The sequence below is a fragment of the Notolabrus celidotus genome, chromosome 2 (genome assembly GCF_009762535.1).
Source record: "Notolabrus celidotus isolate fNotCel1 chromosome 2, fNotCel1.pri, whole genome shotgun sequence".
Lineage (NCBI taxonomy): Eukaryota > Metazoa > Chordata > Actinopteri > Labriformes > Labridae > Notolabrus > Notolabrus celidotus.
The window spans coordinates 28510769-28530539 of NC_048273.1; the positions used below are offsets into that span (position 1 = coordinate 28510769).

A 19771-nucleotide genomic window follows, 5' to 3' on the forward strand; every position below is an offset into this window, starting at 1 on the left:
TCCCACAGAAAACATCATATTTAACCTCACCGTAACCTCCGGTTTGATGATGGGTTTGGACTTGTGACAGAAAAGAGCAAAGCAGAAAAACCTGCCATTTATAAATCCACCTCAATGTGGATGTTTATTAGTAACAAGTCGCACCTTTTATGTTATAATTGGACCTAAACTTTCTGTGAATGTGTGTAAATATGCCATTATCTTGAATCTACGCCTCTGTCAGGTAAATCAGACTCACATGGTCCTGATGAGGCTCATCAGGTGTTTTTTGAGGGTTATCTCAAGAGGAACTTTAAATCAGGTATACATAGGATTTTATAGGTAAAAGAATCACAGCATGCTTGAGACTGCTTGCACCATAACTCCCTACAACATGTTACCTTACATACAAAAAGCAACGGGATCCAAAACCGTAGAATAAGCAGGATATGGGAGATAGAGGGGACAGGTATCAGGACAGAAAGTGTGTGTGTGAGTGTGTGTTTGAGTTTTCTCACCTCCACTTTGTGTGATGTAACGCACCCATGGTAACGCCTGGTAACCGCTCTTCTCTATGATCTTAAGATAGCGCACCTAGGGAACACACACATACATACACACAGGGTAAATATACTGATTTCACTCATTCACACACAGACACACATCACGTTCTACTTTTTATAGTTTGTGTATTCTGGAGTCTAACCTGCAGCACACTAATAGGAGACAGAAATCATCTCTGTCTATTTAACATCTTTATTCATGTACGTCCGAACTCATCTTGAACTGATGTTGAATCTTTTCGACAAAGTTAAGATTAATTGTTCCTTAATGACTTAAGAAAATTATCCAGCTTCTATGAGCTAATTTAACCATTAAAAATGAATCCTGGGTGATATATAAGCTGCACTTTACGAAACGCTGCACCGCTGTGTGAAACTCATTGACCATATAAAGCATACTTATAGTCTGAGCGATGTCACGCACCATATTGAAAATACTACCTCCACCTGACTTTCTAATCTAGACCCAGGTAAAGAGGTGGAGCTGAGGCAGGCCTTTAAGCCTCCTGACAAATAGCTCAATGTCCGTCAACTCAGCCATGCCCTTAGTGGTGCAATTTTACGCACAACTCTTTCCCTCAATAAGAGCAAACAGATGTATTGTATAGAATTTCACCTCACGCTCAGTTTCTATGAAGACAGAAATGAGCTGATGAGAACAAATTTTTTTTTGAACTTTTATTTCTGCTGTCAAATTTGGGACCCAAAGGGGGTTCCTTGGTTTCTGCAGACACTCGAGAAACTGCAGATTTGCACCTCTGGATTGGCTTCATTATTTTAACACTGGAGGTTGCTGCTTGGTGAAACTACAGTAAAGGTTCATGTGAGGATCTTTTGAGTTGTCTCAGTTTTGGCTCCTATGGACAAAGTGTTACGATTAATCTCTGTGCTTTGTACTTGTTCTGTACATGTGCAAGTAGTGTGTTTCAGCTATAAATGTGCAACTCACAAAGAATTGTAAGTGTTGACAAATGTTTGAAAGGCCTTTGGGCAGCTGCTGTTATTCTCCCCCTCTAACATCTACCTGGTGGCAGCGGTAACAGACATAAATATAACATATAGAAACGATCTTCTCCCTGGTGCCCTTCTTCAGCTTTTACAGGTCATACAGAGGGAGAAGTATAAATTCCAGTCGGGCTCATAACCACTAAAACTCCTCTAGGGAGCTTTAAACAACAAAGATTTAAGACTGAAGACAGGTGTTAATAAAAGAACCCACCTGAATTCCAGACACAGTGAAATATGGGATCTCAAAGTTCACAGTGATTGGTCTCTTTGCCTCCAGCTCTTCACTCTCCACACTGGGCAGCCCGAAGTGCGCCCGCATCATGTACTCCTTCCCTCCCTGCACACATAAGAGACAACAAAGAGAGAAGGCGACTAAGCTGTTACTGCAGCAGGTGAAACATTTCATTCAGTGACGTTGTTCAGAAAGTCCTCACACACTTCTAAAAGTTCAATCAGTTTGAAGAGTTCTGTCCCCCAGTGTCTGACTCCAATTAACACGAGGATGTTTGTCCGAAAACCCAAACAAGCTTTATTTTCACGGCAACGCGAGACAACTCCTGTGGCGTATCAAAGTCAATCAGATATCAATTAATGGGATTTAGCTCCTGGCAACAAGGTCTTTGCAACAAACGGTAAAAAGGTTAATTATTCTTCATAGAGCACCTGTGTAACACGGCACCTGAGGACTGAGTCTGCAGGTTGACTTTACAACTGAGAGTTTGTTTCCAAATCACTATTTCATTATAACAAATTCAAGGCTTATTAAGCAACATGGGTCAAACCTGACATCACAACCAACAAACAAATGGTTTAAGTTCGGTCACAGTTTGATGAAAAAGAGTTATTAATTATATATTACAATGTAATAATAAAGGCAATAAGCTTACGGCTTGGTATTAACAATGTTTACATGTTGGCACAATTAGACTTCATCTGATAAACCAGGACTTTTAGGGCCTTAAACAAAGGATCAAAATGCATACACTGAATTAAACAGAGCAACTGAACCATTGAGTCAAAATACAATAATGTTTCAGTAACAATGAAACTGTTATATATCAGTGCATGTTTGGATTTCAAATTCGTAATGTAATGTCAATGATGGTAAATGGACTTCTACCTTTATTATGCTTTTCTTGTCTATCCGACCACTCAAGGTGCTTTTAACTGTTACATTTACCCCAATTACACTACATCCACACAGAAGGTGCTATAGGGGACCATCTGTTCATACACAGTTAATGGAGTGGCTGTGTCTCATTGAGTGCAGTTGGTTGTCTATCAATCATAAGGTTGGTGGTCCAATCCCAACTCCTACAATCAAATGCTGAATTGTCCTTGGGCAAGACATTGAACCCCAAAATTCCTCCCACTGTGTGTGAATGTGTGAGATTAGCTAATAGTGATGGTCCCTTATCCTCTTCCATCAATGAGTGAATGTTGTGTGAATGGACGCTTTGAGTGGTCAGAAAGACTAGAAAAGCGTCTATATAAGTCCAGGTCCATTTAAAATGTACAATCACATACCGCCTGGCTGTGCCACCAGGAGCATTTTGGAGTTAATTGTCTTGTCCAAGTACAGTTTGGTTTGTGACTAAAGAACATATCTTTGGGCTAGTCAACTTATAATGTTAAAGTGATTTAGATACATTTTTCAGGCTCTTACCTTTACCTTCAAAATCACATGAAACAACTCTTTGGGGTCAAAATGAGTCATTACAAAACTGTACTTATGAAATTCATCCTCCTTCTTGTTCCAAATGTTCTCTTAAGTAGTTCAATTAAACAGTTAATGTAGTGTTAAGTTATCTAGAGACACGTGTTTCTTTGTGATAAACAGGAAGAAGCTGCAAAATGTTAAACTACCTTCATTCAACAATTTCTTTAAAGACAGATACATATATAAAAACAGAGTCTATGTGTTTATTATGACTGTGAGGCTCTGGTGTTATTAGTTTTATTGACAGTAACCTGACAGTAAAAAGAACCTCCACTTGCTATCACATTATGACATTAGCATTTTACTGTACTGAAAGGTTTTATGATGTAATATAACTTTTTTCCAGTCAGCCCTGCCCACTGCAACCCAGTGAGAAGAGCTCAGATAAAAACACACAAACAGAGATGTTTCCTTGGAAGTCATCTGAACTGTTCAAACTGATAAGGTCAGGTAATGTAAGATAAGGTCATTTGTTTTCAGAACATTTAATTAGGTAATATAATCAAATAACTGAGTATAAATAAAGAGGCATATTGTTCTTTCTTGTCATTTTACAGCTGATATGAAGAACCTCAGCACTGCTATCCTTGCCTGCAGCTAATGAAAAATGTTAGCATAATATTCTCATTCCCTGTAAATGAGAATCGGTTCAAAGCGAGCACAATTGTGCATTTAAAACAGCTGAAGGCAAATGGCCTACTTTCTTAAACCTTTACGAGCAGGAGGGTAATGTTTGTGAATCAGTGTTGTTAAAAATCATACACAGAGCCGTACACTCCCTGCCTGGTGATGAGCGTGTTTATCTGCTTTCTATCACAACAAGCCGAGCGTCATCTTTGTTTCCCTCGAAACTCCATCAAACATTAAGAGTGGGGTTTGGTGTCCAGTGAGAATCTGCAGTTTTCTGGTGTCCAAAGGTTGACAGTGATGGAGAGGGATGTAATGCAGAGTCACGCATAAGCTAGATAATAAATACGTAACCGGTGAGGTCAACTCTTAACACTTCCTGACAGGCAGAAGGGTTAATAATTACAGATGAGAGATAAAAGCATCCCCTGCTGAATTAATTCTTGAAGAGTGTTAAAGTTTTCCTTAGAAGAGTTTATAGCTTGTTGACAGCACAGAATGGAACAGCAGGAACTGGAGAGGTAAGCTGGGATTGTTTTGTTGTGTGAAGGGAGGCTGGTACTTCAAATGATTCAAAACACTGTCTAATTTTTTGACACCACAATGATTAAAAGGGATGGTTCTTTCTTTCTTTCTTTATCTATCTATTTATTCATTTATTTTAAGTAGGGTCATATGAAGCACTTATCATTACTGAGAATGTTGTATATCTATTAAAAGAAACTGACTATTGATAAGCGTTTCTCAGAACCCCTCTTTAAAAATGACAGACTATCCCTTTAAAGCCTCAGTGTGTCTGAGATATCATTAGTTGAAGAAGTTCTAAGATCTTCACTGAAAAATAAGAGCACAAACACCTTAGCAAAGATTTACTCTGAAAGTTCTCCATTTAAATGTTCTATTCAAAGAGTAAGGGACAACATTATTAAAGATTATAAAACAAACTTAGAGAAAGAGAGAATGATCTGCTTGCAGTGATATATAATATCATCAATATTGCAAAGATACATATATGCACTTTAATACTGTAATTGGTGCGACATGCAGCTAATTTGCACTCTTTGTACATGGCTGGGGGCTTGTGTCCCCCTCAGGTCAATGAAGTCCTTTCAAAACTGAACTCCAACAAAATCACATAAATTAATTATTGTATTAAATTTACCTTTAGTGGAAAGTGAGATATTTGTCCCTGAACTGTATTAAAGATGCAGTGTGTAGAAATGGGAATATTGAGCATTATCAAGCGGTCAGATTCAAGACTTAGATGCTCCCTCGCTCATCCCTCTCGTTAGTGGGCTCTGTTCTGCATGTAACCATAGACTGTATAAATAATGGACGTATTATCCGGGACGTCACCCATCTGTTCCTGAGCGCTGTTTTGAAGCCAATTGGCGGCGGCAGCCATATTGGAAATGTGGAACTAAACCAGTCAAAGTGTGACGTAAAGAGGAGGAGTTTGAGCCTCCTAGACAACAGCTATGTGTTCCCGCCTGTAAGTCAAGTCAGTAATGTCCTTATTTGGGCAAAAACTCGTAATCTTAATATCTTCTGAACCGTTGCTTTAGAAAAAAAAATTCCTCCCCTGTACAGTGTGTGCCGATAGAGAAATTAGCTAGGTAGAATGAAGCCGTTTTTTGTACCAGGCTGTAAGCATGTTTATTAATGCTGCAAAGATCGTCTTTTTTGAATTGGTGTCTGTGTTTTCCGCTGTTTGGGCAGCCAGCCTCAAGCGGATGCTCAATGAATTGCAGTTTATAACGCTTCCGCATGGGGGACCCACTCCTTATGTAGCTATAGAGGAGAGTTCAAAAGTCAACAAAATGATTATGATGTTCAGGTCATTATGCACTAATTTAAACACACATATTAATATAATATTCCTTTTCCACTAAGTGTGTTCTGCTAAATGCTGCTAAATACCACTGACTGAACCTTTAAAATATAACATAATGTAGAGAATAATAATACCTGAAGTATGGTACAAGTGCCTTGAAGTGCACAGATCACACAGATATCTCTGCTTTTAAAGCCAGACCGTGGTAGAAAGAGGGTACATGTCTGTGTGTGTGTACTCAAGGTTATAAAGTGATGTGACAGAGATGTTTCACCACACTTACAGGGAAAGACTTGATGTTCCACTGCACCACGCTCTTCTCAGGCACCCACTTAGTGCTGCCTGTGCTCGTCTTGAACTTAGGAGAGTCAGCGTCACTGGGCACTGGCACCAGAATGGACACGTTGTTAGCGGTGGAGCGGCTCTTGAACTGACTCCGAGCCTGTGAGGGGGAAACAAAGGACAGAGTCTATAAGTCGTCAGAGGCCTTTAAGATACAACAAGAAAAATAATATCCTGATTGAAATCGTGGTGGACTTAATGATTATCCACACTGCAGCATGTTATTTTCAGACTGTACGCCCGTCATGAACAGATGGTAATCATTAATCCACCTGAGAGGTGTGTGGCATACATATCAAATAAGTTCCAGTGAGAGGACTACATGAGCAGATAAGGACACTGTACCCTATATATATATGTGTGTGTGTGTATGTGTGTGTGTTTATGTCATCATTACCTTCACCTTGATCTCCACACGACTGTGAGAGAACTTCTCAATCACGCTCTCGATCCATATGAGTGGCTTTACCTGTCAGAGGGGGAGAGAGAGAGAGAGCGTTAGGGAGAGAGAGAGAGAGGGAGAGAGAGGGTGAACAAGGTCAGAGGGGCGAGAGCACAGAGCTTAGCTGCAACGCTATGACACACATCACTGGAGCGACACAGCAGAGAGTGAGAGAGGTTGTGTTTGTACATGAGAGACGATAAGCATGAAGAGGGCCTGCGGTTCACGCACATCTCAAGCACAGCGTGTCGGATCAGTTCATTGGGCAGCATGTAAACCAGCTTGTAATGATGAGAGGTGACATATGTGAAGGCAGACAGCTGGACACTACTTTTACTTGCATGTTGAGCTGTTGTGTGAAATGTTATCACTCAGATAACAAGACATAGGGTTTATAGAACTGTTATGTATAGGTTATTGATTAGGTTATTAACACATTCTAAGCCATGATAAATGTTTATAATCATGTTATAATACAGCCGTCATGCATGAATTGAGCTCAGCAAGATCAGGTAACTTCTTACTAATTTTACACATGAATTATTTACACTGATAACTGATAAAAATAGAGTCTTATTGAAGCTGTGTAAAATACACTACTTATTCATAATGAAAATGCCAAAAGTTTAGTATTCCACATGAAGCTGAATGACAGTGGTTGAATGTTAGTAACTTGTTCACAACATCTGATGAGGCTGACAGTACGAATATTAGCTGATGGGGTCCAAAGTAAGCCGGATAGATATATTAAAAAGATTTTAAAGACTTAACTTTGTTTGTGTTTTTTATAATATTGTACAAGCCTAAGCTTAGTTAGGCTGACAACAGAAAATGAAGTTAAAGCTAGAAATGTACGCCACCCAACGCCTTGGGTAACTCTGATTTAACTACCGAGCAGTGCTCTGCAAAGCTCATAACTTTTTGGTTTGCTACAGATGATGAGGAGCAGAATTAAGAATGGGAAGTGATGCAGAGTCAGAGTGTTGTGAGGACATTTTCAGTCATTTTCATTATTCAAAGAAACTCTTCTAGATCTACTGATGAGTTAGATTAAGAACTGACTCCTGCAACACAAGAAACATCTGCAGCTCAGCTCTGTTACTTTTCTGTCACTGAGATTTTTTTTTTTAAGTCTGATGTACTCTCATACAGTAAAGAAACATTTATTTACTGCTTGAATCAATAAAGTTGCGTGGTTTAGTTAGCAAGATTTTTCAGAATAAGGTTCCTCTTGAGAAAGTCAAGAACTTAACTAGTGTGTTTATGTGAAACTGGTCCCCTTTGCCAGTGAATGACTTCAGGGCTCTATGATTGGCTGGCAAAAGCCACCTTTATCCTTCTTATAGTATTTGTTAGAATAAAAGTCTTTACAGATAAACTAATGACCAGGCAAAATATTACTACTGAATCCTTTATATGATTAGATGTATTGTTAGGTGGAAAAATTAAGTTTGAAAAGCAGTGGGTTCAAACTAGTCAATACTTCATGATGAGTAGAAGTTTTCTCAGTTCCCTCCTTTTACATCAACAAAGCTGATGTCGTATTGATCCTGTGGATGCAGCATTAAACGTCCTTAGGAGCAGATATGTGAATTTGTGCAATCTGTGATGACCTTGATAAATACAACTATGATAAATTATGATGAATGTAAACAATTACTCACACAAAGAATATTTTTTCTTACAGGAATAATAAAGTTTAAGTTACATATATAAGTAATGTGGACATATGACTCGTTAATTATTACTATTTATTTGCTATTTTATTTATGTGCTTTATTTTACTTACTGAGAAGATGAGCTGAAGTATAAACACCCTGGAACATGATGAAGTATCAGTTTGTTTCCTGCTGTGAGACAAATAGTAGGTATGTGGCTGGTGCTACCTGCAAGTAGGAGTTTGGAGTGTGTGTGTGTGGGTGTGTGTGTGTGTATGTGTGTGTGTGCGTGCGTGCGTGTGTGTGTCCCACTCACCGTGGTGTTGAGGCGGTAGGACATGAGCTCACTCTCGCCGTCAGGGGGGATGAAAGAGATGGTGCGGTCGTTCTCAAAGCGTGACAGACGGACACACTGATGGAACTTCACATCCTCCAACTCCACTGTCTTACTCTTCTCTCCTACACACACACACACACACACACACACACACACACACACACACACACACACACACACACACACACACACACACACACACACACACACAAAGAAATACACAACAAAGATTGAGAGCTTTCCACGCAGCCTTGGAGAAAATCAAGGTCAAAGTAATGATGGCTGACAAATATACTCTCGAAACACACACACACACACACTGAAAACACACACACACACACACTCCCTGTGCCATCATCTTCTCTCCCACTGACATCCATTCAGCTACCTCCAATTCATCCACACCTGACACAGACACACACATACATACACACACATTGAAGTAAATAAATCTTGTACTTTCAGAGGAAAAAAAATCACACAACCACAAACACACACACATCTGTTAATGAAATTAAGCTGCATTTTATTAATCACCCTTCTGAGAGAAATAAATAAATAAATACAACATAATTTGGTTTGTGGTCAAAAGCTTCTTTTTTTTGTTTGTGAAATGAATCCACCCACTCAAGGTCTTTTGTTGTGGTCTTGTTTTTATGAAGTACGCCTACATGGAGGTCTTCGTGGTAGAGGTGGATCTGACACCGTTTTTGACTATTTAGTTCCTTCAGTACACAAACTTCTCCTTTAGTGGAGGTGTTTAAAACCTACTAGACACAGATATCACTCATTAGTTTAGAGAAGGTAAATGAAAGATGCTGGTGGGTACATGGGTATAGACTTCTGACATCTAAGAAGCTAAAAGTGAAAACTTTGAAAGTTGCTTGATGAGGATTAATTAATAGTTTAATCACGGTTAGGCTCTTTGGAGAAATCAGCCAGAGTTAAACAGATTTGAAAAGCCATAGTTACTGCACTCAGATCCATGAACCTGACTGCCAGTGAAGGATCAATCCTAAAGGCAGCATTGAAGGAGAAGACCAGAGCATTGGAGGTACACTGCTTTGTTCTCTGGACGAGTGTGTAGGTAGAGTAAACGTAGGCAGTTGAGCTGTCATTTATTTTCATTCTGACTGAATTCCAAGCCTGTGACAGCCCCAGATGACAGATATGGCACCATTTCTGTCTTTGTAGTGTTATTGCTGTAAGGACATTGACAGAATTTCAACCAATTTGTCAAAACAATAGAGCAACGCCTGCGAGCTGGGAACTCGGGCTGCACTGACAGACATGACATGCATCAATCTCACAATCACTTGACAAACGCCTCTCAGTTGCCCTGAACTCAAAATTTCAGCCCCACCACCTCCAAATCATTCCTCCTGCTGGCTCAGATATGTATGTGTGTGTTAAGAAATGATCTCACATTCCTCAAATTTCTGCATGTAGAATAAGTCTGCAAATAGCGTTGAGGTCAGCATCTGGATGCAAACTATAAACAGGTCTCTTCTCCTGTAATAAACACTTTGAACATTACATGTGAAGGTTGTTTGCTTCTGAAGTTAAAGTTGATGAACACAGTTTAAATGTATTGTTGACAGGAGATTTAGTTGTATGGCACTACAATTGCATCAAAATGTTTAAAATCAATGTACAGTCATGGCCAAAAGTTTTGAGAATGACACAACTATTAATTTTCACAAAGTCTGCTGTTTCAGTTTTTATAATGGCAATTTGCATATACTCCAGAATGTTATGAGGAGTGATCAGCTCAACTGCAATTAATTGCAAAGTCCCTCTTTGCCTTGAAAATGAACTTTATCACCAAAAACACATTTCCACTGCATTTCAGGCCTGCCACAAAAGGACCAGCTAACATCATTTCAATGACACACAGGTGTCACACACATTAACACAGGTGTGGGTGTTGATGAGGACAAGGCTGGCGATCAATCTGTCATGATTGAGTGACTGGACGCTTTAAAAGGAAGATGGTGCATGACACCATTGTTCCTCATCTGTTAGCCATGGTTACCTGCAAGGAAACACGTGCAGCCATCATTGCATTGCACAAAAAGGGCCTAACAGGGAAGTTTATAGCAGCGAGTAAGATTGCACCTCAGTCAACCGTCTATCGAATTATCAAGAACTTCAAGGAGAGAGGTTCAATTGTTGCCAAACAGGCTCCAGGGCGCCCAAGAAAGTCCAGCAAGCGCCAGGACCGTCTCCTGAAGGTGTTACAGCTGCGGGATCGGGCCACCACCAGTGCAGAGCTTGCTCAGGAATGGCAGCAGGCAGGTGTGAGTGCATCTGCACGCACAGTGAGGCGAAGACTTTTGGAGGAAGGCCTGGTGTCAAGGAGGGCAGCAAAGAAGCCACTTCTCTCCAGTAAAAACATCAGGGACAGACTGATATTCTGCAGAAGGTACAGGGACTGGACTGCTGAGGACTGGGGTAAAGTCATTTTCTCTGATGAATCCCCTTTCCGATTGTTTGGGGCATCTGGAGGAAGGCTTGTTCGGAGAAGACGAGGTGAGCGCTACCATCAGTCCTGTCTCTTGCCAACAGTGAAGCATCCTGAGACCATTCATGTGTGGGGTTGCTTTTCGGTCAAGGGAGTGGGCTCTCTCACAATCTTGCCTAAAAACACAGCCATGAATAAAGAATGGTACCAGAACGTCCTCCGAGAGCAACTTCTCCCAACATCCAAGGGCAGTTTGGTGATGAAGAATGCCTTTTCCAGCATGATGGAGCACCTTGCCATAAAGCAAAAGTCATAACAAAATGGCTCGGGGAACAAAACATTAAGATTTTGGGCCCTTGGCCAGGAAACTCCCCAGATCTTAATCCCATTGAGAACTTGTGGTCAATCCTCAAGAGGCGGGTGGACAATCAAAAACCCACAAATTCTGACAAACTCCAAGCATTGATTATGCAAGAATGGACTGCCATCAGTCAGGATTTGGTCCAGAAGTTGATTGACAGCATGCCAGGGAGAATTGCAGAGGTCTTGAAAAAGAAGGGTCAACACTGCAAATATTGACTTATTGCATGAATTCTGTGTAATTCTCAATAAAAGCTTTTGATACTTATGAAATGCTTCTAATTGTATTTCATTATACCATAGAAACATCTGACAAAAACACCTAAAAACCCTGAAGCAGCAGACTTTGTGAAAATGTAATATTTGTGTCATTCTCAAAACTTTTGGCCATGACTGTACAGGTGAACAAAGCAACCAAAGCAGAATGTGGGACAAGAGGAGAGGTTCATGATTGTAAATATTATTGTTGAGCATCAAAGACGGAGAAGACTTTATGACAAGAATCTAAGCAACTACATTCCTCCGAAAGATTTTAAAACACTTCAACGACAGAAGGACATCAACTCTGACGATAGTTCTCAAACATGTCTTTTGTTGGTGACTAACTGATAGATCAGTTGTTCCCAAAGTGGGGGTCAGGAGACACTGATGAGGGGATTGTGAGATGCCTTCCAAAAAATTATAAAAATGTAGAACGATCTAAAATTGCATAACCTACCCATTGTCGCAAAAATATACACAACATTCGTAGCTACACTTTGGATAAAACCATACCAATAAAAAAACATCATTCATTTCATCCTTCACTTTGTTGTCATATGAAACCTGATGAAATGGTGCTGCTTCCAGCCTTTTACAAATTTCAAAGAAATATGTACACTACCAGTCAAAAGTTTGGAAACACCTTCTCATTCAAGGGTTTGTATTTATTTTAATTATTCAAAACACTGTAGATTAATACCAAAGACATCAAAACTATGGAAGAACATATATGGAATTATTTAATTAACAAAAGATTGTTAAACAACCAGAATATGTTTTATATTTTAGATTCTGTAAATTAGCCCCCTTTTTCCTTCATGACAGCTTTGCACACTCTTGGTATTCTCTCAGTCTGCTTCATGAAGTGGTCTCCTGGAATGGTTTCTAATTAACATGAGCCTTGTCAAGAGTTCATTTGTAGAATGACTTCCCTTCTTAATGTGTTTGAGACCATCAGTTGTGTTGTTCAGAGGTAGGGTTAGTACACAATGGATAGCCCTATTTGACTACTGTTGTAATCCAGATTATGGCAAAACCAGATTATTTCATAGTTTTGATGTCTTCAGTATTAATCTACAATGTCGAGAATAGTTAAAATAAATTAAAACCATTGAATGAGAAGGTGTGTCCAAACTTTTGACAGGTGGTGTAGGTTTCAGATCGGCACACTAGTTCTTGTATGTGGCTCTGAGCAACATCGAACACCCTCAGGACAATGGGGAGGGGAGGGGTCTCCAGTCTCTAGGACTGTTATTTTGGGGGTTGTGGACTACAAAGTTTGCTAACCCCTGTGATAGATCACCAGCAGCAGAAATACTTTTATTGTTTGCTTAAGGAGTGGTCTACAATGTATCCAACCTACAATCAGATACGATTTAGGATTCATCTCCCGCACAACAAAGGCTGCTGTTGACATAAATCTGCATATTGTGTTGGTCAAATCCATTTTTGATGGATAAAAATCTGACTTGCAGACATTTCTCCTCAAATGTGGAGCAAGAGTGCAACAATGCTTTTCCAATGTGCAGTTAAAGAATAGAGTATGACCCTTCTACTGATTGCACGTACAGTCTGCAGGAGAGCACACACACACGCATGCACGCACGCACGCACGCACGCACGCACGCACGCACGAATGCACGCACGCACGCACGCACGCTCCGCCTCTGTGCTTAATGAGAGGTGCTGAGTGCTGTTAAACTGCTGTAATGACTGTGGGCCTGTGGACCGTCAACTAGCTCTCCTTTTCAACCATCATCAGCTCAGGACAGCATCGCCTGCTCTGAATGCAACTCTGGACCTTTACTGTCAGAGGATGTGTGTGTGTGTGTGTGTGTGTGTGTGTGTGTGTGTGTGTGTGTGTGTGTGTGTGTGTGTGTGTGTGTGTGTGTGTGTGTGTGTGTGTATGTGTTTATTTGTGTATGCTGCTTCCTCGTTCATTGTTCTCTTTCTTGAGTGTGTACGTGCACAGGTTTATGCATGTTTACCCGCTACTTCCTCGTTTTGCTATTGATTTTGTTTCGTCTGCTTGCCCGTTCGTGTATGTGTGCGTTTGTGTGTATGTGTGTATTTGTGTTTGTGTGTGTATGTGTGTGTGTGTGTGTGTGACATTTCCTCGTTTGTTGTGAGTGCTGGCTGAAATCTTGGGAGAAAAGCCCTTTGTAACTTTTTTTGTTTCTCCCTGTCTCTTTTTTTTTAACTGCTATGTCTATTACACACACAATAACATACATACAAACACACACACACACACACACACACACACACACACACACACACACACACACACACACACACACACACACACACACACACACACACACACACACACACACACACACACACACACACACACACACACACACACGTACAAACGCGCACAAACACACCATTGCATGTAGCCTTAACAAGAACACAAGAAAGAAAGGTCATACGGGACACTTTGTCATTGCTCAGGGGTCGACAGCAGAGACAGGTGTTTGTGTGGGATTGTGTGTCTATGTGTGTGTGTGTGTGTGTGTGTGTGTGTGTGTGTGTGTGTGTGTGTGTGTGTGTGTGTGTACATATGTTGGGTGAGGATTGAAGGTGAGCAGTGTCCCCTGTGGTTCACCTTTAAAGGCTGCTCACACCTGTTTCTGTGCTCTCATGCAAACAGCAAACAGGAGGAACCTAATCTGTTCTCTGCCTTCTGCCACACAATCAAAAAGAGAGCGACACAGGAGACACGAGGAACAGTTCCGTAGTTATACTTAGTAAATGTCATTGATCAAAGCTTCTCACAGTGTCATGACATCATGACACAGGTGACCAGAGGGGAACTTGAATTACTTCTTAGCTGAGCTTGAAATATCAGTGGATTGCTCTCTCTGATGAAAAGTGTTCACAATCTTTTTCATATTACCCAGCATTCTTCTAATCACCCAGCTGTGTTAAATACTTGATTCTGATTGGTCAAAACCCCATAACGAAGTTTATTCTGACTGAACAGCAAGAGGGAGGCCAGGGAAAACCAGATCAGGTACAACATATCAAATCAACCCGGGGAAAAGAGTGCTGCATATTTAGGAAGAAGTTCACAATGTCACCCTGTCCTGTAGACAATGTGGCAAAAACATCTGGCAATATATTGACATCTGTTGAGAGTGCAAGAGGAAATACACTCATGTTAAGACTTAACTGTGAATGTATACCAAGTTTAATATTAATTCAACCTGCAAGTTGGTTGGTAGGAATACCATTATCAGAAAAGGCCTACCAACTGTTTGTTTTTGAGATGTATGAATAAAAATAGAATGCATTTTTAATTAATAAAATCATCTTCAGGTCAATACTTACTGTTACCTTTTTTGGATCTTTAGTCTGTAGCTAGTTAAAAAACAGGATAATGTGTAGTGATCGGTGATCATGTGAAATAGGTCTTGTCCACACAACCAGTGGAGACAAGACCACCAGTTAACTATTATCTCTAATCTAACTGTATTAACTCTCAAGCAAAAGCAATGAATAGGTATTGGTTTGATCTTTTAAAATTTGATGGCATGATACAAAAAACATCCTCATATTGGATTAGATTAAAGTAAAAAAAATTGTAATTTCATGATGTCAGTAAGAGGAGCACATCTTACTCAAAATTCCCTGAAAAAAAAAAATAATTACACTGCAGCAGGATCTGATGTGAGATGATGATGTTCCGATTACTTATATTATTCTATTTTTATTTTCCTACTTTGTTTAAATGTTATAAGAGATATTCTTAAATGTGTTCATTGCATATCCTTTAACTGCCTATCAGTGTGAGTGTTGGAGCTAGAATCTTGTTCTGCTGTATTTCCCTTTCCCTGTAGCAAATTAAGCATTTGTTTAATTTAGAAATCAATACATGGAAATTGAAAACCCTTTCTATAAATCTTAAGAGACATGTTGAATTATGTAAACTCTCAAATGTTGAAAAACACAGAATTTTAAAGCCACAGATTTTGTATTCTGATTGTTTGTTGCCTGTTTGATAGTGTGTCATCTAATTGAACGCTCCAGTTTTCAGTTTGAAAGTACAATAACTGTAGCTTAAATATTTCTACTAGTTTCCCATAGTGACAATTCTGGACTTCTGCCAGCAGAGGGCAGTGTTAAATGATTTATCATCTCGACACATGTTTTCTGCATCCTGCTGGGATAAAGTGAGCACATCATGCAAACATGTAAAACCACCAATGACTGCAAAATAATATGTAAAAATTGTAACTGCTGAGGATGAGCATGCAAACCCATTTTCATATTTGTATAAACATTCAGAGTGTGTGTGTGGGTTGCTGTTTGTGTCGGTGTGTTTGTTTGATCATTATTTCTGATCATTTTCAGGGTGGAAATGTTATTTCCCAGACTGCATCACGCAGCAGGGGGACTGTGGGCTGCGTACACAGGATATCCACAGACCCTCACCTTTCATCTGCAGGCCTGTAGCCCGGAGTGAGGATTAACTCTGAGGCAGAGAGGCGAGACAGTGATGGGGTCTTTTCCCTTCAAGTAAGGAGGAGTGGGGAGGGGGAGGGGTATAGGCAAAAAAAAGAAGGAAGGGGAAAAAGGGAGAGATGAGAGTGAGGAGGGGGAGCGGGGATAGACAAGGGGAGATGTAGCAGTGGGAGACATTAATAGAAAAACTGGGAAAGTAGGAGGAGAGGGAGAGGAAGATGAGGAAGGATGAAAGCTAAGCTGAGGGTGGGATTCGGGGAAATGAGGGGGCTCCGACAGAGAGAGGAGGTGAGGGTAGAAGTGTGAATCTGAGTTCAACCAGTAGCAGATTTTACTAATATTTCTGTCTTTTACACATTATTCCATCAGACGTGTTACACACATTTAAAACTGATATCTAGGGGGAAATATTTCAATTCAGTACAACAAGCATGATGATACCTGGTCCACAGTGCACACGCTCTCTGTCTACAATGTCAAACCTGGCAGCTGGAGATGATGAAAATCTCCAAAATATTCCTCCCACATGTGACTTTTGTTCAGACTGTCAGCTCGACTGAGGATAGACGGCTAATGAGATGAACTTTCGACCCACCTGATGCTGTAAAGCCAAACCGCTACACATAACCTATAATGGTTATCATTTTTGAGAGACCAGGTGAATCATTGAGGAAGTGAGGAAATGGAGAGATTTCTAAAAAAAATATAGATAAGGATTTGATTAAAAAAATAAATGATGTCACTCCAAAAGTACAAAACGTAGCTCACACAAAATGGAGGAATCACTGTCACCACTAAAAGCACATGTCCTCAAGTCAAAGTTAAAGTATCACCTGTACAAAGACGACGTCTGCAGAAAGTTGCTTCTTGTTGTTGCACTGAAATATCTTTATCAGTAAGGATACATGAGGTTTTTTAAAAATCTGCAACTTCAGCACACGGATATTTTTATTTCACCTTGATTCTGTTTTCATAACCGAGTACTGTTTCTCCTTTTAACGTAGTTTCTACTGAGGTTTTATTTTCATGTTTTTGAATTTTAGCAACTTCTTTTTTTATTTTTCCTTTATTTATTTATTTAATTTTATTTAATTTTCCTTTTTATTATTATTAGTATTTTTGCATATATTGTGTTCTTAACCTTAGGATTGTTGGTTGGGTTTGGAGTCGGGCTGGGGTTGGGATTAGTATGGGGGGGTCTTTTTATTTATTTTATATATATATATATATATATATATATATATATATATATATATATGTATTTCTTTCTTTTTTAAAATGTATTCTATTTTAAGTTGTTTTTATGTACAGCACTTTGTGTTACAATGTCATTGTATGAAAATTGCTTTATAAATAAAGTCTGATTAATTGATTTATTGATTGACAGATAATGTCTCCTGTCTAGATGTGATTTGATAGCTTTCAGTGTAACCCTTTCATCCCTTCTGCTTGGTTGGTTGAAATCATTTTATGATCCATACAAACCGGACCAAAGTTGTACTCCTTAAATAAAACTGTTTGGAACTGATGTACGCAAAAGCAAACAACATAGAACATACATAAAAAATAAACATTAATGGGACACCATTGGCCTAGCCGCCTAAGCCTGCGCCCCATGTACTGAGGCTATAGTCCTCGCCACAGCGGTTGCAGGTTCGACCCTCGGCCTCGACCATTTGCTGCATGTCTTCCCCTACTCTCTACTCCCCACATTTCCTGTCTGTCTTCAGCTGTCCTATCCATTAAAGACAAAAATCTCCAAAAAATACAACTTAGAAAAAATTCTAAATAAAATTTGCCATTAATATCAACACGAGATGATGTCCACACACGTGCCAACATCTCCACTTTTCCCCCTCCACTGAATTTGTTGAATGCAGCTCAAGTTAACCTCACTGTCCTTCTCTCTCATTAACACATCAACATTGAGCATGAGACACATGAGTAGTGTATGGCCATTCAGACTGTCACTCTGTTACTTACTGCCTGTGATTTCAAACAGCACTTTGTCATTGAGGCCCAGTCTGAGTTCAGGCATCCCGGACAGGACCACTTTGAGCTTAATGGTGCCCACTATTTCACTCCGCAGGACGCTTCCATTCGCACTCACCTGCAGACAGAGGAGCAAAGGATATCATTGAACAAGAGGTGTTTTCATTTCTGCTCTGCAAACAGAATATAGATCACTATAAAGTATCTTTATGGAATCCACTGTCCACTGAAATCTGCCTAAAGTTCACTAACTAAATGTGTAGTTAAGATGCTTAATTCAAATAACAACAGTAAACACGTGAGTAGTAAAGCTGCTGCTACAAGTTAACACAACAGGTGATACCAGATCGGTCGTTTAGCAGGTACAAATGAAAAGAGGGAGAAGACTGAATCTCTTTAAGCAGGCAGTGTAATGTGTGAGCGAGGCGTTAATGTGAAAGAGAGACTTATAAAAGTCTGCTGTCACCGAGAAGGAAGTGACAACTGCAGCTCTCATGCTGTGGTTAATATCTGATCTTAATCAGTTTCACTTTGATGCACATAAACCCGTAGATGCATGTGGTGTTGTTCTTGAGGTGATGCTTCAAGGGCATGACATTTCAGAGAAAGGTTGTTTTCATGCTACTGTGTTCAAATCCGCTCTTTTCTCCTCGCTGCAGGAAATGTTAGACCTCGTCTGCTTCGTCAGCTCGAAATAAAACGTAAACATTGAACATTCATGGCATCACATAACAAAGATGATTGAGATTTTTACAGTGTGTGATACAACTGGTAGATGGTCTGGGAGTGTTGAACTGCTAGAGATAACAGGACTCTGCGACTACTGTATTTTGATTTCAGAGTAATTTCATAATTATATGGAAAATTATGCATGTTTTGAATAATGACATCATTTACTTTCGCAACAAGCGATTTGAATCATGCATCGAGATATTCCCCCTTATTTTCACAGTCAGAATAAAAGCTGTTTCGTTATTAGTCAGTAGAGATTGTGACCAAACTGTTGCAGAAATGTTACAAAGTCACAAAGTTAGATCAAGAAAGCCTCAGTTTGACCTGTTTTGTTGTGTCTGCTTGAGTGAAGTATAGACAGTAACAAACTCAAAGCACACAATGAAGCAGCATGGGCAACACATAATATCAGAGAGAAGCTGAACAGAGGACGGTCGATGCTGCAGACTGTTTCCTTCTAAATTCAATTCAAGGAAAGAGGAAAATTGTTCGGAGGAGTCAAAACATGCCAAAGTTTTGACAAACAATCATATCACTGACGCACAAACCGAGCCTTGAGGTAACATCCCGATCGTCTATTAACCATCTATAAACAGAGGAGAAAAATCCATCATAACAAAGATGGATAAAAAAAAGGCCTGATGATGTAAGAAGAAAGTAGATCTAAAGACTAACTCATTAAACAATAATGACTTCCTGTTGGTAAATGTGTAACAGGAAATCTGTCGTGCGCAGGCTGGAAGTGACATTTTGACACAGATCAAGATCTCTCTGAGGCTAGTGTTCATGTTCTCTGTCTCAATAATGCAATAATTACAGTGATTTGAGCTGACTCGGGTAATCTGAAGTATTCACTCAAGCAAGAGGATCCAGGACAAGAAGTGAAGGGACTGTGGATGCTGTTGCAAAAAGCATCCCTTGCATGCAAGCACTGAGAGTCAGGCTCTCTAAAGCACTGTTGGTTAGATGAGAGAGATACTAT

At 39.8% G+C, this 19771-nt stretch overlaps 1 protein-coding gene across 2 annotated transcripts in view; it reads right to left on the reverse strand.

The window, feature by feature from the left end:
• Positions 1-19771, reverse strand: part of ap1m3 (adaptor related protein complex 1 subunit mu 3) — a 45881-nt gene that overhangs the window by 4683 nt on the left and 21427 nt on the right. For both annotated transcript variants that reach the window (XR_004630173.1, XM_034677716.1), the window contains exons 6-11: positions 18049-18175; positions 8490-8632; positions 6471-6542; positions 6015-6173; positions 1762-1887; positions 498-573 (exon numbers count right to left, since the gene is read on the reverse strand). Coding sequence is in view for 1 of the 2 variants with exons in the window: in XM_034677716.1 (XP_034533607.1) it covers positions 498-573; positions 1762-1887; positions 6015-6173; positions 6471-6542; positions 8490-8632; positions 18049-18175 (703 nt within the window). In the remaining variant the exon portion in view is untranslated. The remainder of the gene's footprint in view (positions 1-497; positions 574-1761; positions 1888-6014; positions 6174-6470; positions 6543-8489; positions 8633-18048; positions 18176-19771) is intronic.